Raw genomic sequence first — 25554 nt, 5'->3', positions numbered from 1 at the left:
ACAGTGTGTATAACACATTAGGTACAATCTTCGGGGGGGGTAGTAAAAAGTGGCATGTTACATACAGTGTGTATAACACACTTACATACAGTGTGTATAACACATTTACATACAGTGTGTATAACACATTTTGAATTGGAGGATTGTATGTAGAATTTGATTATATATGGATGTATTCTTCTTTTCATGTCTTCCGACATTGTGTATACAGTAGAACATTGTGTACATTATACGAGGCCGGAACAGACCCCTCGTTAATAAACGATATGACGCTGGAATGGCCCCTCGTTAATAAACGATATGAGGCTGGAACGGCCCCTCTTTAATAAACGATATGACGCTGGAATGGCCCCTCGTTAATAAACGATATGAGGCTGGAACGGCCCTCTTTAATAAACGATATGAGGCTGGAACGGCCCCTCTTTAATAAACGATATGAGGCTGGAACGGCCCTCTTTAATAAACAATATGAGGCTGGAACGGCCCCTCGTTAATAAACGATATGAGGCTGGAACGCCCCCTCGATAATAAACGATATGAGGCTGGAACGGCCCTCTTTAATAAACGATATGAGACTGGAACGGCCCCTCTTTAATAAATGCGTACGTGTGCATTGATGAAGAAGATACCATTGTATTCAATTTATGGTTAGTTGCCGTCACTGTGACCAGCACGAAGTGCTATATCTATACTCAGTACTGGTTAGTCTTTGCAATGTGCTCTAGTTTGATGCCCATGGTGTGTTGTACCTCTTACACCCATCTCACAAGCTTTGTATCGAAGGGAAAAGGCACAACATTAAATAATGACATAGCTCACTTTAGTCAGGTTCTGTTACCTCTTCACTGCATCCGACTAGCAAGCCTTCTTAAATGCAACCGCGTTTTTACCCCCCTAATTGATCTCAAAAGTATACTATGTCAGCTCAGTGGATACAGTCATCGAATTGAAAGTCACCTTGAAGAACGTGTTGGCATATTGCATTACACTTGAGATCACTGAACAGTTTTCTTAACCCTTAATAGGCTTTATGTCTTAAATGATTATCACTAATAAGAAAGAGTGCCGATGAAATAGGTGATATAAATAGGTACATTACGCTCCACAACATAAATGATTTGATTTAAGTATTCGAATCAAATCAGACGTGGGTAATAGATAATAAATAATAATAATAAGACTTGAAATGCGCACATATCCACCATGCTGGGTGTTACATTAGTGATATTTATTAAGATCTCTTGTTTTAACAATTCTAGCTTTTAAAGTAAAACATATCCACTGATACCATATGTTCCTTGAAACAAGGTGTTGGTCAAAATGATAGGACGATGCGGTGAATTACATGTGTAAAACAACTAACGGTCATTGGAGGGTCGCGCCATAAACAATAGTTGGTTATTGCTTGAAACCACAGAGGCAGAATGAAAAAGACTTCCGAACTGAGGTTTGTAATCACTTGAAAACTCGTTCAAGGTAAAATGACAAAGTACGTGATAACTTTCACAGACAGAGGTCTCTGCCTGCAAAACTAAACGACGGTTATTTCATCCCTTTTTCCTTTTTTTAACTTTCAAACGAGCGCGCAGTACACAATAAGTTGATTCCACCTTCCACCTTCCTACTTCACCTTCCATTAAATCCAAGCTGCACCAGTATAAGTGTACCAAGATGCTCTGCATTCTAAAACACACACTCCTCAGATCTCAATTGATTCTCTCAGTTATTAAATTTGGCAGTGACGTGCGGGCGACTATATAATCGATGACAGGACGCGAAAATTAGGTGTGAAAACCGGCTGCGCAGGGTTAGAGTCTTTGCAGGGGAGAGGGGAGATAGTGTGGTACTGACTGGTAAAACCAGTCACAATCCCGTCCCAAGTACGTGTCAAAGCTAGTGCTAACCATCCCTCCCTTAATCGCCTGCATATGTGTTCGACATCAGCCAAGCTGTTTGTTCAACCACTAGAATGCAACATTCAATGCAATAGGGTGATAACCCCTACTGACCCACAGGGCCGACTGCAGAAACTTAACAGTTCATCTTTATACGCTAGAAACTCCTGCCTCTTTTTATTTCCTTTCTTAAATCAATGCACTGATGAGATAAGGAGGTCGTATAGAAAGCGATATATCCATGAAGAAACTGCCTGAAGCTTATTTGTGTTTCTTCCGTATTCTCGTTATTGCATAGGAACTGATCCATGTGTACGGCGGGCGAACAGCCGTAAAACGCCTCGGGTGACTACCCCCTCTCTAACATCATCCCGACTTCGTTCCTCGTTCCATCATTCTTCTTCGTTCCATTAAGACGTACAGTCAGCATCATCCAACCGTCTCGCTCAGGTAAGTGCTCAAACTATTTTTCATATCAAGTTATGTGACTAGGAAATTGGCGTTTTGATTCTCCGCCCAAGGCTATTGATTGCCGGTAGACTACCGTGTTTATAATATCATTTTGTTAACTTTTCTCCCACGATTTGTTTTTTTAATCATTACATAAAACCGACGTGCGTAAAAAAAGCTAGTTACCTTCAATAGTTTTTTACTTATTATATTACACGATTACATGCATAACTGGGAATCACATTTCCATACTACCGGGTGCATTGCATCCCACTCGTAGTTTATTTTGATTTAATATTTCAATAGACTTCGGCAAATCAATTTAAGTCGCGTATAGTGAAGGAACTTGGGAATTTATATTGATAACCATACCTACCTGGTGGTAGGATTAGTTTGTGTGTGATGGACTGCTCAATAAGCACTGCTAGTGAAATGTAACCGGGACAACGCGATGTGTTTCTTCGATATCGTGTTGCACGATGGCTTTTAACGGTAGGTCAACCATATTCAATTATTGCAAGCAAATCTTTAAGAATGAATCACAAAGTCACAGGAGCTTCTATTTTTTGCTTATATAAGTAAGAATGCGCAATGAAGCCTTGCGCATTTTTTATACGAAGGGGCCGATTAAGATATGTTTAGCATAAGATGTTGTTATTATATTAATTTTTGGTTGGTTTCTCCCTTAAGCATTAATCACTTTCAAAGAAAATGAATAAATAAATATCAGATAAGTATAATTTACCATAGGGTTGCGTGTTCATTTGCATACAGTTTAAATGAATAGCATTACTGAGTGAGTCAAAATCTACAATGTGTTTTCTTTTAAACATATAACTGAATTAACAATCTATGAATCACGAAGCCAATCAAGTAAAACAGCTATTGTTGTATTACAACGTTTTGTACATAACTTGATTTCCCAGTGGGTTGTTGGTCATTACTTGCTGCTATTGACTGAATAACTCTTTAATATAATTCACTAAAACCCTCCACTCAAATGCAAAGGAAGGTTGCTGGGCTACCAGTGAATTAAGATGCAATTATATTCCAGTCGGTCCCTTTTGTACCTCCTCGGTCGTACTAAATACAGCACTTCTAGACCAGTGATCAATTTAGAGTACCCGTTGCCGTGATTGTGTTGTCTGTCATCTGGCTTCTACGGGACTTGAATCACAAACTACATTAATTTTTGCTTTTTCTGATTCAGAATGTCACTGATACAATTTGGTTATTTGAAATGAAAGCATAGCATTTGGATTTGAGAGCATGTGACATCCAATGCAGTACTATAAGAAACATGTCTATCTATGTGTGTTATATAGAGGCTGGAGTGTGAATTAAACATGCACATATCGGTTCTCTAAATTTGTTTGGTTTTAATGAACGGGGTGTTATTGCTCTTTGCAGGACCCATGTATGAAATTACAAGACAAGTTTGACAAAATATACATGTAGCACAACGTGTTGTAGGTCCGCAACACCAGGCGAACATCTTAATAATAATTCTAATAATAATAACGGATTAGTTTTCGTACCACCGGCCTACGTCTCATCCAGAGGACGAAGCAGTTGTGACTTACTGCTCATAATGGGGCAAACATAGTGTCAAGACAGGGACTCGAACCCACACTCTGATGCTAAGTACCATAGCTTGAGTCCAGTGCGCTTGACCACTTAACGTGATGGGGATGAACCAAAGTTGGTGTCCTCGTGCATGTACCGCAAGTGTACCCCATCGTAAACCACATTACATGGCATCAAAACTTGCCTTCTGAATGACCTACTCTCCGTTTAAAATTTAATTTAATTGAACAAAACTCCACACGAGATTTACCTCAACTGTGCTTTTATATTATTTTATTCAATTTGATTGTAAGTGCTGGGGTCATCAGTACCGCCGCATCCAGTGCCGCAGAACCCCTGTAGATTTGATTATAACAATCTTTCCCATTTTCCAGCGACTGGTCCAGTCATCACCTAACCAAACAAAGCAGTAGGTCAGAATGAACTCTTCATATTGACTTGAGACAAGACCATCTTGACCGTGTACGGGTTCCTTTCCTCCCAGTAGAGTTTCTTGATCAGTTTGGTAACGCCTCGGGTGTCAAGTCGCCACCTGATGCCAGTAAAACAACCATCGTCGCAATGACTGCTATAACGACGTATTGCACTTTTCTTTGGCGCATCCGAAGCATCTACCGGCGGCATCCCTTGCCGCTAGAGGATGTCATTGCGGCGGATCTCCACGGAGCCAAGGCGCCTGTACGGACAAGACATGTCTACTAACATCTAACCCAGATACACAAGACTAGAATTCTTATATCTACATAATGTGCAACGGAATATTTCCAAATCAACAATTCGCAGAAAGCCCATGATCTTATAAGATGGCAGCAGGGTGTATACAAACTGGATTATACAAATCTGTATGTGGTATGTTCCTTGAGGGTTGGATGTACCATGGGAATCAAATCTGCGTAGTTCCTTTCTTACGAGGAAGGCTTAAAATTGACATTATACAATTTTGAATTCTAAAATGTATGTATGAATTCACTAGAGGTTTCGTATCACATGAACAGAGAAATACGATTAACTTAACACTCTGAGCTTGTAGAACCGATTTCTGTCATAAGGTGTCAAGACAACCTTCAACACTCAACTGTACACACCATAGCAATAACTGACCATTTGTATAGCGTTTTGCCAACACTCAACTGTACACACCATAGCAATAACTGACCATTTGTATAGCGTTTTGCCAACACTCAACTGTACACACCATAGCAATAACTGACCATTTGTATAGCGTTTTGCCAACACGCAACTGTACACACCATAGCAATAACTGATCATTTGTATAGCGTTTTGCCAAGTACACTTAATAAAAAACAATTGACATAATAATAATAATAATAATAATAATAATAATAATAATAATAATAATAATAATAATAATAAGACATTTGTAAAGCGCCTAATGCAAAAGCCTCTAAGCGCATTAAAGAAACAATAAAATAAACAATTAGAGAAAGATACAAGATACAAATAGGCAAACTACAAAAAGAAGCTTTAAACAAATGAGTTTCAACAAGGACTTAAAACATTGTAAAGTATTAGCTTGGCGAATATGCTCAGGAAGACTATTCCAAAGAAACGGTGCGGCGTAAGAAAAAGATCTGTGACCATAAAAAATGGAAGAAGCACTAGTAGCAGAAAGCAATGACTGTTGAGATGATCGTAAAGTCCGAGTAGGGCAATAATGATGAACAAGTTCAGATAAATAAGCAGGAGATTGACATGTTTGAGCCTTGAAAGTTAACAGAAGAATTTTGTAAACTGTTCGAAACTTAACTGGGAGCCAATGCAATTATTGCATTAGTACAGGTGTAATATGGTGAGAACGAGGCAGACAAGAAACGAGGCGAGCAGCAGTGTTCTGTACACGTTGAATTTTAGCAAGATCTTTATCGGGGAGTCCATACAGAAGTGAATTGCAGGAATCAAGTCTAGTAGTGACGAAGGCATGAACAAGACGAAGAGTAGTTGCTTCATCCAGGTAGCGGCGAATTTGTGATACTTTCCTAATAGCCATGAGAGCTCCTTTGCAAACATTATCACAATGTCTACTCATGCACAATGATGAATCCATAATAACACCGAGGTTACGGGCAAATTCAGATGGTTCAATGACAGACTGGGCAATTTGAATGCACACTTCAACTTTTGCAATGGCAGAAGCGCGATCAGCTGGATCAAATGTAATGTAAAGCTGGGTGTCGTCAGCTTAAGCAACACTAGAAATACCATGGGCAGCAATGAGGTATTGCAAGGGTGCACTGAACAATATAAATTCAAGTGGCCCAGCTACAGAACCTTGTGGAACACCACACCAGAGATGATGGCGATCTGATTTAACATTGTTGATGAGAACATGCTGGGTTCTGTTGTTCAGATGAGAAGAGAACCAGTTAAGGGCAGTTCCAGTAATTCCATAGCGTGAAGATAAACGTTGGATGAGATGCTCATGGTTGATAGTGTCAAATGCAGCTGAAAAATCTAACAGCACGAGGATTGCTTCCTTATGGTTGTCCAGTGCACGTAAGATTTAGTCCTGCACACGAACAAGAGCAGTCTCAGTACTGTGGAAAGGACGATAAGCAGACTGCATTTTTGCATGGAGGTTATTTTCATGGAGATAGTCATGAAGTTGACTAACAACAGCACGCTCAATCAATTTGGAGATGAATCTCAAGTTAGAGATAGGACGATAATTGGACAAACACTCTGGGTCCAAATGTTGCTTTTTCAGAAGTGGCAGGATGCAAGCCTCCTTAAGATAATCAGGGAAATGACCAAAAGACAAAGATCTATTAATAATCTCTGTGAAGACTGGCAGCAATTCAGAATAACACTCCTTAAAAACAGATAATGGCAGAGGGTCCAGCTTGCAGGAGGTAATCGAACAAGATTTGATCATCTTCATCACTTCATCAGAAGTGACTACACGAAAAGTGGCGAATGACGAAGTACAATGATCATGAATGTCAACGGAGATGGGTGAAGGATGATTATTATCAAATCTGCCATACAGTTTCTTAATTTTGTCTTCGAAGAAACTAGCGAAATTGTTGGCAAGATCAACAGGATTATCAAAACTTGGAAGCTTTTTCAAACACTTCGGAGAAGAAAGCTTGTCAATAACACGGAACAGCCTTCGTTGGTTGCACTCGGATATTTGATGGCGATGATAATTAGATTTACTATTGTTTACAAGGTCTCTGTATATAATACACTGTTCTTTATACAACTCATAAAAACAATGCTGTGTTGCAACTATGACGTACAGATCTGTGTATTTCGGCGCTTTGCATTTACTGGCCGAGCATTTCAAACAACTTAACAAAAACGAAGAAAAGGACCACCGAATGATTTACATCTCGACAACAAACCACTACTTGGAGCACTAAACAATGCCCGAGTCAATAGCCTAACGCGTGATACGTCTTTAGTTTTAAGCAGTCTCTCTGTACAGCACACCGGGGTGGAGGTTGATCAGACTTGGACGTTATATTCAAATCGCTTGACTTGGCACGTGGAATGAGTCTGGAAGATCCTAAATGCAGGTTACCCATAGCTTGTTTTATAGGGTTTGTTAACTGCAGTGAGAAAATCCTTCAGTTTGCTGACTTACTCTCAATCTCAACACAACGTTTCCAGGATAGTAATTGTGTAACTCAATTACTTCTGCTTAACAGGTCACAGTGTAAAAGTTTATGTTGTTTCGGGTTTAAAGACCTACAAAATGGGATCTACTTTACGTAGTTACGATCGACCTGAGTCAGCCATCCGTGCGTCAAAAGACTATACCGTAGAGGTATACGGTAGCTCTGGATACTAAAATTGGAACGCTGAAAAGGTCTGGTGTGGTTTAGGCTGACACCAGACTACCTAAAGAAGATAATTGGAGGAAAAAATGATCCATAAAGGAGACGCAATGCTTACAATACGACACTGTTCATCTTCCACACTCGTGTATTATGTAAAATGAATCCATAGCATATTTCAATAGCATTTTTTTCATTCCAGAGTGGAGGAATACAAAGGTTGGTGATTCAAGTGATATTTTTTTATTTTGTGGGCATAGTTTTTCCGTGAGGGTGTTAACGTTTTGTCTTGTGTGAATATATAACATGATTGTGCACATGGATCTCTTTAAGGGTCGCGTAATGCGAGTAGTGGTTGCCAAAAAAGTGGTGAACATGGTTGTCTAAAACAAAGGACCCCTAGCCTGCTGCTGGAGACGATCAGAACATACTGATTAAGGCGTCGAGTTAAAACCACAGGTTTCTTTTCAGAGCCACCCTACTCATTTCAGCGATTATAGCTAATTGTGTCGTATTTCCACCTTGCACAATTTCAAATCCTACTGACATGAAATCCTACTGACATGGAACCCCCTCCACCGGATCAACGCTTTTTATTTAGCACTGAGGTTAAGATGTTGTAAATACATCGTGTTGGGTAGCTTCGCAACCAAACAAGGTTGCCTGTTTTTCTTATAATAACATGTGCAAGAACGTTGGGTAATGGTAACTAATTAGGGTTGCTGTGCATAAAAAAAAAACATTAGTCATTTAGACTTGCTGATATTTCTAGACTTAATAACCTCGTATCCTTGCTCCCTCTGGGGATAATCCGAGCCGACCGACAGAATTGATTGTACCCCCAAAACATCAGCTTCATTATCAGCAGTGATGACAAAGTTTGTACATGTTATTCTAGTTTTTTATATAATAGTTTCATCCTATTTTTAATTAGCTGTTCCGACCTACCGTCGGAACAGGTATTGTTTTCGTCGAGATTTTTATTATTAGCTGTTCCGACCTACCGTCGGAACAGGTATTGTTTTCGTCGAGATTTGTATTATTTTTATTATTATTATTATTATTTGTTTCCGCCTAAAACCCCATAGCGTTTGTACAGCGTTTTTGTTTAGGCCCCTACTCCTAAAGTATTAGGATAAAATAGTTAAATCATATATCAAATTGAAGCTTAGAGCCTAAGCTTTACTCTAATAAAAAAGTGTAAAAATTCTTCATTAATTAACCACGTGGGCTTCATTTGAATTTTTAATTTGTAAACTTGATGCAGTCACTTACATGTTATTGTGAAATATTCTCTTTGGTAAATGCCATACAGTATGTACCTATCATGAGTTGTGACTTCTTGAGATGTGTCTAGGCGTTTGAACATAACTGGATGCAGTCACTTCCATGTTATTGTTAAACATTCTCTATGGTAAATGCAATTCAGTATGTACCTATCATGAGTTGTGACTTCTTGAGAGGAGTCTACTCAAGTCTCTTTTTCTTGTTTTTCTACATACGTTCTGGACCACAGCGCAGTGTCTGTTTCTTCGTTTCCTAACCGAGTTCTGGACTAATATGCTTTGTACACGAAGGCTTAGGGTTTTCGTTTAACGAACGTGCGTATATAAATAGGGGTTTTTGACGACGACGACATACGTTGGTGTCCACAGAATTACACTAAACTTAAACAGTTTGAAGATAATGACAGTTGAAAGCTTCCCTTAAAATATTACTTGCTGTGGTGTTGTAGTTTTTGAGAAATGAGTGAAAAAATGTCAAATTTAGACTCCGAGGTGGCGTCCTCCGTGGACGAACGTGCGTAATTGAATAGGGGTTTTTGACGACGACGACGTCCTCGTCAAAAAACCCTAAAGGCATCTAATACTACATTTCAACCCTACTTAATAGTTAAAGGCGTTAGCAGTTCATATTTAGTGACAATGTTCGCAAAACATTGATATGTTGATATACATACATCAGTCGCGCTTACTACACTGATACATGCGAGTTCGAATCTGCGCACGGGAACAATATTTTTTTTTATCCCCCAAAACTAAACAAATATTTCTTTTTGTAATATTTAAGTTAGATTCTTATCTTTATATCGATAGTGTTGCCTTTTCTTTTTCCTAATATTGTTAGCCCAACATAACATGTGTACACGATGATTTTTGAAAAACACAGTAAGCGGAAAATGGTGATCATAAGCGCAGAGTTTGGTGGTTAAGAGTTCTGTGAAATCAAATCGTACTAGATCAAACATCAAACCACCGACCCCCAAAAATGTTAAAAATCGTAATTAATTAACCACGTGACCCATATTTGCATATTTAATTGGGAAATCTTTGTAGCACCATATCTCAAGAAGTAAACTGCCGTTTTTTAGACTGTTTGTAGTTAAAGACTCCTTGGGGATTGGAGATTACTTTTGAAAAACCGTGACCTCAAGTTCACCTCTACTTCCGGGTCAACCCAAAGTGTGGCAATATCGATTTTCAAACTGTTCTCAGTTAGAGACTCCTTGGGCATTGGAGATTAGCCTTAGGTTACCATGACCCCATGTCGACCTCTCCTTCCGGGTCAACCGGAAGTGGCACCATAACTCATTCAGCATTTTCTTCTTTTTTTCAATGATAGACTCCTTGGTCATTTTAGCTCATAATCCAAGCACAAGAACACGGAACAGCTTTGTGTTTGTTCACAAACACCTAATGTAGTGTTCACGTGATCACACTGTAATACATGTAATGTTATACATTTATGCAAATGAGTTGGCCTCGTGTAAGAGTACATGGAAAAGGGTGGAAAACCGAGGAACGGAATAAAGACACATGTTGATGCACATAAGATTGAATTCGTCTATAGTATTGGTTTAATCCGTATGTCTAGTAAGACTCTACAATTGGCGACGAGGATAAACATCATAGCAACTTTTGGAAAAGTTTAAGTTGTTTTGAAACAGAGGAAAAGTGCGAAACACCGACGAAAATGGCGCAGAATATCCAGCTGAATGGAGTTGAGAAATTTGACCCTCATGGTGACCCCGCACAGTTGAGACAAATGTGGCGGCGATGGTTGCGTGGGTTTGAGTATTTTGCTGTTGGAAAGGGAGTCACAAATCAAGGACAGAAGAAAGCCCTTCTACTGCATTGTACCGGTCCTGACGTTCAGGATATTTTCTTTTCCCTGACGGAGGAGGAGGGAACAGACGAGTATGATAAAGCCGTGAAAACCTTGAACAAACATTTCGAAGTGAAAATCAACGTGCCGTACGAACGCTATGGTTTTCGCAACATGGAACAGGCGGCCGGGGAAACAGTTGATCAGTACATAGTGCGGCTCCGACAGAAGGCATTATTATGCGAGTTTGACAAGTCAGACGAGGAGATCAGGGACCAGGTGATTGCACAATGTAAGTCACATAAAATTCGTACCAAACTGTTAGAAAAGGGGCACTCATTAACACTTGACCGTTTGAGGATGATCGCAACAAATGTAGAATTGACTGAGAAACAGTCCAAGGATATGGAGGCGAAGAAACCAGACTATGGTCCACATGTAAATGCTGTAAGGCGACACAAGGCCTCTGACTACGAGCAAAGGAGAAAGAATGGTGAACATGGAGACACCAGCAAGGGTTATAGAGGCGGCGCTGGGACAAGACAACATGCCAACGGTGATCAGTGTTTCCGTTGTGGACACAGAGGACATTATGCCCGTGATCAGGAGTGTCCAGCCCGAAATGCGGTGTGCAACAAATGCGGAAATCGCGGACATTATGGAGTTGCTTGCAAGACCCAGACGAGCAAAAACAGAAAAGACAATTACGAGCAAAAGGATGTCAAATGGAGAAATAACAAAGGACAAAAATGGAATGGAACCGGAGGAAATAAACCAAGAGGAAAAGTTCACACAGTGCAAGAAGACACTGAAACTGGTAGTGACACTGAATTTGCATTCCATGTAGGCATGGTGGGAAGTAATAAAGAGGAAAAGATCAAAGTAAGTTTGGGGCAGGGCATACCAGTAGATGTTATCATTGACAGTGGAGCTTCAGTAAATATCATTGACAAAAGTCTGTGGGAGGAATTGAAAGGTAAAAGAATTCAGTGTAAATCTGAAAGAAGTAATAAGAAGTTGTATGCATATGGATCAACAAATCCATTAAAGGTTCTTGGTAAATTTGTAACCAAAATTAAAGTTGATGGTATGAGTCATGAAGACACTGAAGTAGAAGCAGATTTTTATGTCACAGAAAGTAAAGGGCCTGCACTTCTAGGTAAAGATACAAGTGTTGAACTGGGTGTGCTTAAGATTGGTGTAAACCTTGTGGCTGGAGGAGTGATAGATAGTTATCCAGAATGTTTTCAAGGGGTAGGAAAGTTGAAGGACCATAAGCTGAAGTTGCACATTGACAAAGAGGTTAGACCAGTGGCACAACACATGTACCGGGTACCATACACCTTAAGAGAGAAGGTCAGTGACAAACTAGATGAATTAGAGTCACTAAGTATAATAGAGAAGGTTAATCACCCAACTTCGTGGGTAAGCCCAGTGATTGTTGTACCCAAACCAAATGGCGATATTCGACTGTGTGTTGATATGCGACAAGCCAATAAGGCCATAATCAGAGAAAGGCATCCTATTCCTACTGTTGATGAGATTTTGTACAATATGAATGGTAGTGAAGTTTTCAGTAAGTTAGATATGAAGTATGGGTATCACCAGATAGAATTGGAAGAAGATTCACGAGAAATCACAACGTTTGTAACCCATAAAGGCCTGTATAGGTATACACGATTGATGTTTGGCATAAGTGCAGCACCAGAGAAGTACCAGCAAGTAATAGCTCAGGTACTACATGATTGTGAAGGAGTTCAAAACATATCAGATGATATTGTTGTTCATGGAAAAAACCAAGCAGAGCACGATGAAAGACTAGTGAAAGTCATGCAGAGACTGAAGGAAAAGAACTTGACCTTAAATAAGGAAAAGTGTCAGTTTGGTTTGACAAAGATTACGTTCATGGGTCATGTGTTATCCAAAAACGGAGTTGAGCCCACAGAGGGGAGAATCAAAGCCATGAAAGAGGCAAGACCCCCCAACAATGCAGCCGAAATCAAGAGTTTTCTGGGACTTGTGAATTTCTCAGCACGATACATTCCAAATTTGGCCACTGTGGCTGAACCATTGCGTAGGCTGACTAGAAAAAATGAGAAGTTCACATGGGGCAAAGAACAACAAAACAGTTTTGATGTGTTGAAGGATTGCCTAACTAAGACTGAGACATTAGGGTATTACCGTCTTGATGCTACACGTACACAACTTGTTACGGATGCAAGTAATGTTGGTTTAGGGGCTGTGTTACTTCAAGAATATGAAGGGGAAACTAGAGTCATTAGTTATGCCAGTAGGACATTAAGTGATGTGGAGACAAGGTACTCTACTACTGAGAAAGAAGCACTTGCCGTTGTGTGGGCATGTGAGAAATTTCAGATATATCTATATGGATTGAATTTCGAATTGATCACAGATCATAAACCACTAGAAGTGTTGTATGGGCCAAAGTCAAAACCAAATGCCAGAATTGAGAGATGGGTGTTAAGATTAATGCCATTCACATATACAATTCGATATGCACCTGGGCCACAAAACATTGCAGATGTGTTGTCAAGGTTGGTAAAAAGCAATGTAGCTGATAAACCAAACACACTAGCAAATAAAGCTGAGGAGTATGTTAAGTTTGTTGCAGAACAGGCAACACCCAAAGCTTTAACTACACGTGAAGTGGAAGAAGCATCAAAGGACGATGCAGAATTGATCAAAGTTAGAAAGTGTCTAGCGAAAGGTGATTTTGATAAATCCAGTGTTAATTATTTTCCAATCAGGAATGAGTTGAGTTCAATCGGTTACCTGGTGTTGAGAGGAACAAGATTAGTCATACCTAAGACGTTACGTACAAAATGTGTAGAATTAGCACATCGTGGTCATTTGGGCATAGTAGGCACAAAACAAAGGTTGAGAAGTAAAGTGTGGTGGCCAAACATGGATAAAGATGTTTTGAGATTAGTTCGATCATGTCATGGATGTCAACTAGTAAGTGCGATGCCCAACCCAGAACCATTGCATCCAACGCAAATGCCTACGGGTCCTTGGCAGGACTTGGCCATTGACCTACTGGGACCTCTCCCATCAAAACACTATGTGTTTGTTGTGGTAGACTATTACAGTAGATTTTATGAAGTAGAAATTATGAAAGATACTACAACAGCTAAGATTGTGAATGCACTGGAGAATATGTTCTCTCGTTATGGGCTACCAAGGTCAATTACCTCGGACAACGGCCCACAGTTCAGGTCAGAAGTGTTCAAGGAATACTTAAATGAAAATGGTATTAACCATAGATTAGTGACACCTCTGCACCCTGCAGCAAATGGTGAAGTTGAACGACAAAACAGATCGCTGATGAAGCGCATTAGAATAGCTCATGCTCAGTCACAGGACTGGAAAAGGGAAATCCGGTCATACATGTTTGCGTACAGAACAACTCCTCATAGCACTACAGGTGTGTCCCCAGCTGAGTTAATGTTTGGGCGAAAACTCAGAACAAAATTGCCACAAATAGAGGAGTTAGAGTACAGAAATGATGAGGAAGTTCAAGACAGAGATGCTCTGATGAAACACAAAAATAAGTTGTATGTAGATAACAAAAGAAGAGCAGAAGAAAGTGATCTGAAAAAGGGAGATGCTGTACTGGTGAAGCAAAGTCAACAAAACAAAATGAGTACACCATTTCATGCAGTGCCATACACATTAGTGGAGAAACAGGGTAACAGTTGCACTGTTGAATCTCCAGAGGGAGTGAAATACAAAAGAAATAGCACTCATGTAAAGAAATACCAGCAAACAGAGTCTGACACTAGTCAGGAGAGTATCGAAGATCCAATACAGAATGAGGATATTAGTGGAGACATTGTAGACCCACAAGTCTCCATCTCAAGTCCAATGCTAGGTTCACCAAGGGCAGTTCGTACAACGAGAAACTGTCTCCCTAAGCGTTTTGATGATTTTGTAATGGATGTTTAGATAAAACTTAAAGTATGTGTTATAAGCAGTAAGCACAGGATGTAAGGGTAAATATTGTTTACCAGAGGAGATACAAGATAAGTAACAAATGTTTTCTGGGATAGTTTTAAATATCTCACCAACATAAAATTTGCAATATCCCGGTCTAAGTCTAATATGATAAGTCATAGTATGGACTACTGTATTTTAAAAGAAACACAATTGTTTTGTTAAATGGTTAACATTGTTTAAACTTGATGATGTTGTTAAAAGTTAAAGTTTGATACTGTGCGTTTACTTTCCAGTTTAACTAAGGGTTTGTTATTTTAAGAAAGGAGAGAATGTAGTGTTCACGTGATCACACTGTAATACATGTAATGTTATACATTTATGCAAATGAGTTGGCCTCGTGTAAGAGTACATGGAAAAGGGTGGAAAACCGAGGAACGGAATAAAGACACATGTTGATGCACATAAGATTGAATTCGTCTATAGTATTGGTTTAATCCGTATGTCTAGTAAGACTCTACACCTAATGTCTAGTTTTTAATTACTTTTAGAAATGTCATCTCATGCGAGACTGTTCCCTCTCATTTCCCGCAAATCATCAAAGAAAAGCGTGCACGTTTCATGTAGGAGTGTAGTCTGTTCGTGTAGCTTTCTTTCTTTCTTTCTTTCTTTCTTTCTTTCTTTCTTTCTTTCTTTCTTTCTTTCTTTCTTTCTTTCTTTCTTTCTTTCTTTCTTTCTTTCTTTCTTTCTTTCTTTCTTTCTTTCTTTCTTTCTTTTTGTTCTTGTCTCTTTTTTATAATTTCCTTCTTGATTTGAGTCTGACTTGTCACGTTCAAAAGTCTGATGTATGACTGTAACAAAAAAGGTGACGTCAAAACTTTGTCTCGTCACGTGCAAAACGTGTTTTTTTTAACTCCCCGAGGCGTTGCTGAGTTGGTCATGTCGTGTCTAGTTCTATCAAGACAAAGGTTGTACACGTGCAACATTTAGTGAAGTCATCAGACTAATTGAATTGTGGGACAGTCTCGCTTTCAGATACCAACACTTTTGAAATTTTGGCGAAGGAAGGAAGCAAACAGACGGTGCTGTTGATTTTCACTAACAATGATATTGCTTATTAATTGATAAGGGAATCAATGTGCGGTGAAGAGATTTCCAACGAGTGGTTTAAACCCAATGAGGCCTGGTTCTTGATAATTGTACCGAGACGAAGTTGATTGATGTTGATGTAATGCATGCTGCGACGAAGCTACGACAAGCAGGCAATGTAAAACATAAAATACAGCCTCGCGTAAATTCATATTAGCTAATAACTAAATTATATTGTGTCGGCATAACTTGATTCTAGCCGTTTCCAAAACAATTTTAACAAATTTCGTCAAAGTTGAGATAAAATACAGGTGAAATATCTATTTTGAATTATCCATGCCTACTTGCTTATAATTATTAATATCGTTAGCTTCACGGATGGCAGCAATGGCTAACAATCAGAGTTCGATTTGAAAACAAGTTTGAACTCGTCTACATTACGCAAGAAACCATGACCTACAGCTGTATGTCCAGCAGTCCGATTAATAAAGTAATGGTGAATAGGTGTATTGTTGTTATACGTGTCAAGACCAGGACTCGAACCCACACTCTGTTAATCAGCTTAAGTAATGGTGAATAGGTGTATTGTTTTAATACGTGTCAAGACCAGGACTCGAACCCACACTCTGTTAATCAGCTTAAGTAATGGTGAATAGGTGTATTGTTTTAATAGGACCAAGACTAGAACTAGAACCCACACTCTGCTAATCAGCTTAAGTAATGGTGAATAGGTGTATTGTTTTAAAAACGTGTCAAGACCAGGACTCGAACCCACACTCTGCTAATCAGCTTAAGTAATGGTGAATAAGTGTCTTGTTTTAATACGTGTCAAGACCATGACTCGAACCCACACTCTGCTAATTTTTAAGTAATGGTGAATAAGTGTCTTGTTTTAACACGTGTCAATATAAAACAAATAGTAAATAAATAAATAAATAAATAAGTTAATACATATGTCAATTAATAGATAATTAGTTAATGAATAAAAAATAAAAAAAATGAACGCATATTCAGCCTGATCATGATATTCAAAAAGGGTGTCCACCGATTGAATTAAATTCCTTTAATACTGTGGTCCAAGCTCAAATGCTTCCAGTCAAAATGATTGTATTTCACGCCAAAAAAGTGACGCCATCGTATATGAAACACCTGCGACTAGAACAGCTCTTAACGCGTATATCAATTAAGTATTTAATATCAGCAACCATTTGAGACTCGTTTGATTAGAAAACGCTGCAATGGCGAATTGTATCGCATTTAATATAGCGTGGATTTTCCAATCAACCTTATGAAGGGTACCGTATGAAGAGGGACTCGTCCTCTGTGTTAGTCAGTGTTGCAGCTGCTTCGCGTGCATGGCATTTCATACCACACCAAATTGGTCTCCTTTGTATCATGTATAATTCGATACCAATTTAAACCAAAGTAAACAAGGGTGAATAGTTTTAAGTGGAAGATTGTTTTATTATGAAGTTTATGCATGTACCTACCCTACAGGAAACGCAATGTGTTTATGTCAGAAATGTTAAACCTATGACAGAAAGCGAAGCTTTTGTGCACAAAATACCACAAACATGTTTTCGGTAGAAAAAAATATGTAATAATAATAATAATAATAAAAAGACTTGTAATGTGCACATATCCACCCTGCTGGGTGTTCAAGGCGCATGTATTATGTATTCGTTAGAAAAATAAGTATGTATATGAACCATCTAGGTTCTTAACACACTGTTCATCACCTGTGTCGATAGTTTATTGACAATGCACATAAAACAATAACTACAACAGTGTATCAACAACGCACACAAAACAAAATACAAAATGGTACTTCACCATTTTGATTATTATTATAGGCCAAGCGCTTCAATTGCTATTGCAATAACCACGTGACACGGTTATTTATTTTCTCTATTTCATTCGAAACAAATTATACGACTTAGTTATTAAGACATTTTTACATTGTGCAAACAAAACGTCAGGTTTGAGCTTGTAATACCCTACGGCTGTTTTAAGCTTCCTGGTTCGCTGAGCCAAGCACGTGCTCCCCACACCGGTGAAATGTTAAGTTGTTCCGGACATCCACACAGACGCAAAATCGATCAAATATTTATTTCAATATCACAATGTACTTGTTCGTTTGTGTTTATGAAAGGGACTTCATCAATAAAGCTTTTGATTGGAATTCAAAAGGCGAACGGTTACAATAGGTAAGCATTGGTGAATTTTGCAGAACCAGTCAGGTGAAAAGCTTACTATACATGAATTATGGATGTATTGTGTACTGGCATGAAATTTGAGTATTCTTGTTTCCTGACTGAGTTAAACCACACAACCTGTTGAACCTTTCCTTCATGCAAACGTGTGGTAAAGTTTGAGTGTGAGTTTGTTGGTGTACGTGATGCCATTGCTGGAAGAATCTCATGTTTAATTTGGCGCAACGAGGCAGTCGGGAGAAAGCAGAGTTGGTTTCGTTGGGTTCGAAGTTTTAGTCGAGAGCTGACTGGCTGACCAGTCACAGTGCGAGATTCATTGCAGAAACAACCACTGGTTTTGGCGTTAGGATTGGATATTATTGCAAGGTGACCTGTATATGGTATTATGAAGGACAAGCTATACATCTAAATGTGCGTGAATATATGGACTTTTATTATGGATGATCTTGGCTTCAAACAAGGAAACAAACATCACATTCATACAAAGATTTAAGGTAAAGTTAAGTCAGTTTAACAAAAGGCTTCACTTGTCAAGTCTGTATACGTAGAATGAAACGCAAACAATTCAACCAAGGTCTAACAAAACAAAATGGCACAAACACAATATGACAACCTTGTACTAGCACTGGCTAACTGCTCCCAAAATGAAATGGGTTTATGTGTTTTGTCCGGACCCTATCGAGCGTGTGCGAAAATCGTGTTGTGTCTTTATATACCATATAGTTCGCTTTATTATGTTAACGTTGTGTCTTTACACATCTTTCTACGGTAATTAAGGGTATAGGGCCTACTGCAGAAATTCCCGAACATTACGTTTTTTTGTGGACATAACCCCCCTTCCCCAACGCCCGATCACCTGAGAATGTATGATTTGGATTGTTTCTGTTAGGCCCATGTGGAGCATGCTCTGAACACATCATTCAAAATGTAATGAAATGTTCAATATTGTTTTTTTCTTTCTTTCTAGATCCCTTTGGCAACGATGTCTTGGTTTACTCTAACACCTCGATCTGTGGCACAATCATTCGCGATACTTACTAATGGTGATGATAATAGTTCATCATCATCATCATCCAGTTATTTCCGACCAGAATGTGAATATAAATGGCCAACCATGCCCATTATTGTCATTCTATGCTTTATCTACATTGTCATCTGTCTAATAGGTAAGTGCAGTACACTGTCAAGTTAATGTTATTAGTGGTTGTTTGTGGTGAATGAAGTTGCTGCTGTTGTTGTTTGTTGTTGTTGTTGTTGCTGTGTTGTCGTAATCATTGTTGTTATTGTTGTTGTTGTTGTTGTTGTTTGTCGTCGTCGTCGCCGTCGTCGTTGTTTTTGTAGTTCTTGCTATCCACAGGACTAATTTCATGACATTTTCCACACAGGTTTCATCGGTAATTTTCTGGTAGTGTTCACCATATTCTACAAGAAAGGTCAACAGAGTGTGACCTCGATGCTTCTTTGTAGTTTAGCCGTGTCGGATATCATAGTGGTCAGTATCTACCTACCAATGAAACTTGTGGACCTCTTGACGACAAAATGGGTTCTTGGAGAAGTGGCGTGTAAAATCATCGGATATTTAAATTTAATCTCTCCTGCCTGTTCAGCATGCATGCTGATGGTGATTGGTCTAGAACGGTAAGTATTAAATGCATTGCTTAAAGTCACCCGGAAGTGGTATTTTGTCAAAATAAAGCTTTTGTCACTAAAATAAAAAATATGTGTTTTAATGAGTGGAATATGAAGAGAAAACAAATTAACTAAGGTTTAACAAAAATTAGTTTCCATGTTATTTACAAATTTGAAAAAAGCCCGACCCGAGAGGGCGCTGTTCGTGACGTCAATCGAAGCGCGATGAATCGCATGCAGTGCCAAAGCTAAAAACATGCCCTCAAAGTTGAAACAATACCTGATTTTTTTCACGTTAGGCAAATGATCCTTTAGGTTCGTTACGTCTTACGGGTACCTTCTTCGACTTCCCCACTAGCTGGAAAAATTATTGGGATGGCGTCATGTTTAAGAAAAGAACCATTCTCTTCATGTCAAAATGTGTAGTGTATTCCGGTTTCTCGAAACACGACGGCTCGAAGTGTTTGCTGCACAGTGCTGGAAAAGACGTCGGACCGGACAACTTGGCAAACTGACACCATCTTTAGTTGTTTTGATGCATCCAGCAGCAATACACCTGGTCGACTATGCCGAAAAAAATGGAAGAACAAAACTTTTCCAAAACGTACAAACTCACGACTAGGACTTGAATGTACTTGCACGTACGTGTGTTCGATGTTCGACAGAAGGGGTAGGCGGAGTCACCCCTACACCATTTTTTTTTTTATTTTTTTTTTTTATATTAATCGTTAAAGCAATTACTCAAAACATTGTGTTATTGTTCAGGAACATTATACTCTAATGTTTGAAGTACAGCCATTGAGCAAAATGCTCACTCAGCAGACAAGGTATTGCAATGATTGCTCGATGGTAATGCAACAATAGCAGACCTGAATGATTTACTTCATGGTTTATTTCCCCCTCCAGGTTCATCGTGATTTTGTATCCTTTAAGGGCGAGGTCATTCATCACTCGGACCAGGGCTAAAATCATTGTGGTCATCACGTGGGTTGTCAGCCTCATCTTGGGTATTCCTGGTCTGGTATTGCAAGTAAGTATCAAGTAGTCAGACATTAATTAGTAATCGCTGATCAACGAGAGTTCGGTTTTTACATTGACCATCATTGTAACCGGCTTATCCAGAGGCACCGTTATGTAACGACGTTGCACGTTCCATTCACAACCCTTTCATAGTAAATTTCAACTCAATACATAATGGAGGTTATAAATAAGGATGGCTGTCTTTCTTTGATGTGCAGCCATTCTAAGATAAAAACAACTCTTCATGTCGAGTGTCCCACTAGTCATCAGCAGTTAGCTCCTACGAGGTTTCCAGAGAGAGAGAGAGAGAGAGAGAGAGAGAGAGAGAGAGAGAGAGAGAGAGAGAGAGAGAGAGAGAGAGCGATACAACGTTGCGAGTAATGTTCTTTGTAATGATCATCACCACAGAGGATGTTGTGTGCCAAAGCAACAAGTCAGGGGCAGGCAAATCGATCTTAAAATCAACATTCAATCACTGCATGATATTATTTACTTAATTAGTTTTGCGAGTTTGCTTTGGACGGTGACATGGCGATATTTTATAACCACACTCTCTTTAATCGATCGAATTATCAAGGGAGTTTCTTTATTTATTTTTCTTAGTCAACGTAGTCCCAAGATATTTATATCCGGGCTGTGAGATAAAGGAAATTGCAACCTTAGAGCATTGACCAAAAGGAACCATAAAACATCAAACAAAAGGGTTTCTAAGGACTTTGAAAAGTGTTATAAAACTGTCTTTAGAGGTACTAAGCGATTCCGGGGTTCAGTGACAGAACGAAAGAAACATGAAGAATGCTTGAAATCGAAGCTTTCAACCCAGAAATTGCATCAGTCATGAATAAAGAATCGTTTTGAATTCTGATTGTTTAACAAGTACCTTGCCCGTTATTAAATACACTCGCAACCTGCGGGTTTGGAAACCAAATATTTATAGCTTAGAGACTACTTGCCAGACCGAATTGCTCACAGAGAATGGGATTCGGACAAGCAAGGAAAATATGATACACGTGTATGGTGGAAAGTTTCTCGCTTGGATTTTCCCGCAGTGCTATTGCTATTCTGTATAGTTGTTCTCTAAGTTCTAGATGAACAAGGATATTGATTTGGTTCTCTACAAAGAAACCCGATGCATCTCTTTGTTTTGTTTTTCTTCATCAATGTATTGAGCTTTACATTATTCTAGTCACAATGGCGCTCTGCATATGTCGGATACTTTCGAAATGTTAATTTCAGTCATTTCTGGATGGTGGGTTTCTGATATGTTGATGTTGCCGCTGTCGATTTCGTCTTCATATTTTACCTGTATGGATGTGCTGTTTGTGTATTCGGTTGTTCGCTTGTTTGTTTGTTTGTTTGTTTGTTTGTCTGGTTTTGTTGTTGTTTTTTTGGTGTGTCTGTCATGGTGTTTGTTTGTTGGTGTGTAGGGGGTGTTTCTTTCTTGCTATTATTGTTAATTCCTCTTGTAATGTTTTTTTTGTGGATCTTAGTGTGCGTATTCCTTGTGGTTTTGCTTTTGATGTCGTTTAGTCATTGTTTTTTTGTCGTTGTTGATGGTGCCGTCGTCGTCGTCGTCGTCGTCGTTGTTGGTGTTGATGTTGTAGTTGTTGATGCTGCTGCTGATGTTGTTGCTGTTCTTGTTGTGCGTGTTGTTCCTGCTCTACTTGGTGCCGTCGCGCCGTCGTCGTCGTTGTTGGTGTTGATGTTGTAGTTGTTGATGCTGCTGCTGATGCTGTTGCTGTTCTTGTTGTGCGTGTTGTTCCTGCTCTACTTGGTGCCGTCGTCGTCGTCGTCGTTGTTGGTGTTGATGTTGTAGTTATTGATGCTGCTGCTGTTGCTGTTCTTGTTGTGCGTGTTGTTCCTGCTCTACTTGGTGCCGTCGTCGTCGTCGTCGTTGTTGGTGTTGATGTTGTAGTTATTGATGCTGCTGCTGTTGCTGTTCTTGTTGTGCGTGTTGTTCCTGCTCTACTTGGTGCCGTCGTCGTCGTCGTCGTTGTTGGTGTTGATGTTGTAGTTGTTGATGCTGCTGCTGTTGCTGTTCTTGTTGTGCGTGTTGTTCCTGCTCTACTTGGTGCCGTCGTCGTCGTCGTTGTTGGTGTCGATGCTGTAGTTGTTGATGCTGCTGCTGATGTTGTTGCTGTTCATGTTGTGCGTGTTGTTCCTGCTCTACTTGGTGCCATCGTCGTCGTGGTCGTTGGTGGTGTTGATGTTGTAGTTGTTGATGCTGCTGCTGATGCTGTTGCTGTTCTTGTTGTGCGTGTTGTTCCTGCTCTACTTGGTGCCGTCGCCGTCGTCGTCGTTGTTGGTGTTGATGTTGTAGTTGTTGATGCTGCTGCTGATGCTGTTGCTGTTCTTGTTGTGCGTGTTGTTCCTGCTCTACTTGGTGCCGTCGTCGTCGTCGTCGTTGTTGGTGTTGATGTTGTGGTTGTTGTTGCTGCCGCTGATGTTGTTCTTGTTGTGCGTGTTGTTCCTGCTTTACTTGATCTTGTTCCCGTTCTTGCTTGGTGTCTTGTTCTTGTTTCTGTTACTATTTATGTCATTGTTCGTGTCCGTGTTGTTGTTCTTGTTTTGTTGATGTCGTTCTCATTCGTGTTGTTTCTGTTCCTGTTATTTTTCCCGTTGTTGTTTGTGTTCTTGTCCGTGTTCTTGCTCATTCCTTGCTGTTGTTCTCGTTGTTGTTGTTCTTGTTGTTGTTGATCTCGTTTTTGTTGTTCGTATGTTGGTTTCTGTTATCAATTTTCACTTTTTTGTAAGATGTAACTTGCAATAAGGAATCACTTGTTTTTACTTTGACTGTTTGAAATGAAATCACCAATCTTAGAAAATTACCAAAACTACACAGTAACATGTGGTTACCTTTTCATACTGCATTTTGGAAATTGCACCCTTTTTCCAAAGATGCATGCATCAGTTTGATTCTTTGTCGAGGTATTTCGTGACGATAGCATAATTGTGGTGTAAAATGTACGTCAGCAGTTACGACAATTGATGTGTATCTTTCTTCTCATGTTCAGATACACGAAAACATAGGAGATCCAGGGTTTGCGGATCACTTCATTTGCAGAAAAGACTATTCAGATTCAGCGATCAAAAAAGGGTATAACCTTTACGGGCTAACGATTCTTTACATCATCCCCCTGACTATCATGGGCGTTGCGTACGTCACTGTCAGCTTAAGACTTAACGCAAGTGCCAAGACTTCCAGGGGTTTACAGAGTATGAAGACACCCCGTTCCTCCACATCACAACAGTACATCTACAACAAACCTACGACAGACTCCAGTGCAAATCGTTCTAATGGCTTCAGAGCTATGACGCCTAATACGGTACAAACCTCAGTAGATGATGATCCATTCTCGGCAGCTTCGGAATCTAGATACGATGGGGGTAGGGAGAGCGTGTCTACGGCAGGTGCACCACCTGCTCGTCAAAGAAGACGGCAAAGAAGACCAGTCACATTGAAAGATAGACAGCAGGTAAATCTAATAAATAGTAATTATTAAAACACGTTATCTACTGGGTTCTCAATGTGCGTACTGAGCTCAGAGCAGGTATACTAACTTGTTGTTAATCGAAACCTGTTTAATTGGCACATTGGACGGTTTGAGTGGCTCAATCTGACGCCAATAGTCCAAAAACACAAGACAAACCCTCATTACCGATAAGTGAAACACGGATGTTACGTCCCATTTGAAGGACAAATTAATATTGATTGCTTGAGTACCCAAGTGTCCAGACCGGGACTCGAACCGACACAGCTGAGCAGTAACACCAGGGCTTGATGAGTTCAGTTCGCTTCATAGCTTGGCCATTATATAACTTCCGGATAGTTTTGTTCATGACTGCAATAATTTAGAAACTAACTTCACTTTGGTTGTAGATTGATTTTGAGTCTAACCCTTACTCATTGGCCAATCACTGAACATTGATATATATGACGTAACGGGTATACTTTGCGGCTCAACCTCGATCCCAAACTTTGATTATTGAAAGTTCTTGATATCTGACTTCACATTTTTAATTATTGTTTTCATTTTGTCATATCTCCAGGTCATTTTAATGTTGATTCTCGTCGTGGCCCTCTACGCCATAACATGGGGACCTCTACTCGTCATAGCCGTTCTCTTTGCGTTTGACGTCTTCAATGATTTATGTAGACACGCACTGGGTCAGATGTCATCTGCTGCTCATATCTGGGCCTTCTTGAACAGTACAGTCAATCCGATAGTGTACAGTTTCATGTCAAGAAACTTCCGGGAGACGGTGCGTGAGGCATTACGGTCCTGCTGCCGTTGTTTTATTAAAAATGACGGCCAAACACGCAGAGGACGAGAGTCTATGTATTATAATTCACGGTGTAGCACGACAGTAGTTACACAAGCAAGTTCGGTCAAACGGAATCGGTCCACGAGTGACGGTAACTGCTCACCATGTAAAGGACAAAACATCGAGATGAGTCAGTACACCAGACTACCTAACACTGAGCCTATAGCTTGAGGGGTCTGAGCTCAAGAATGGAACAGAGTGTACATATTACTTGATAATAGCCTATAAATATGAATAAGATGTGTTGCAAGAAGATGTAGTTATCTTGCGGGACTGATGCATTACGTATTATACTTGACTGTATCTTAAATGATTGTTCGTCTGGTACCCAAACATCCTATATGACGACCTGATTTTTCGTCTGGTGCCAAAACATCTAAAATGACAGTCTGATTGCTCGTCTGGTACCTAAACGTCTGAAAGTTGCAATTGAAGTATACGCCAACAATCTAGTTCAAAGTTAAATCTTTGTGTCGCTAAGTTCGA

At 39.6% G+C, this 25554-nt stretch overlaps 2 protein-coding genes across 2 annotated transcripts; both read left to right on the top strand.

Moving 5' to 3' along the window:
- Positions 1–1943: 1943 nt before the first annotated feature.
- Positions 1944–25554, top strand: LOC117297511 (allatostatin-A receptor-like). The gene is made up of 7 exons (XM_033780587.1): positions 1944–1991; positions 2194–2345; positions 19061–19259; positions 19479–19731; positions 20629–20752; positions 23757–24218; positions 24793–25554. Exons 3-7 carry the CDS (start codon positions 19076–19078, stop codon positions 25237–25239), a joined length of 1470 nt encoding a protein of 489 aa, XP_033636478.1. The 5' UTR covers positions 1944–1991; positions 2194–2345; positions 19061–19075; the 3' UTR covers positions 25240–25554.
- LOC117297814 (uncharacterized protein K02A2.6-like) lies at positions 10706–14803 on the top strand. The gene has a single exon (XM_033780961.1). The coding sequence runs from the start codon at positions 10706–10708 to the stop codon at positions 14801–14803; it is 4098 nt and encodes a 1365-aa protein (XP_033636852.1).

This window comes from Asterias rubens, chromosome 12 (assembly GCF_902459465.1).
Source record: "Asterias rubens chromosome 12, eAstRub1.3, whole genome shotgun sequence".
Classification (NCBI taxonomy): domain Eukaryota; kingdom Metazoa; phylum Echinodermata; class Asteroidea; order Forcipulatida; family Asteriidae; genus Asterias; species Asterias rubens.
Note: the sequence above shows the minus strand (reverse complement) of the source record. Positions and strands in the feature narration are given on the sequence as shown.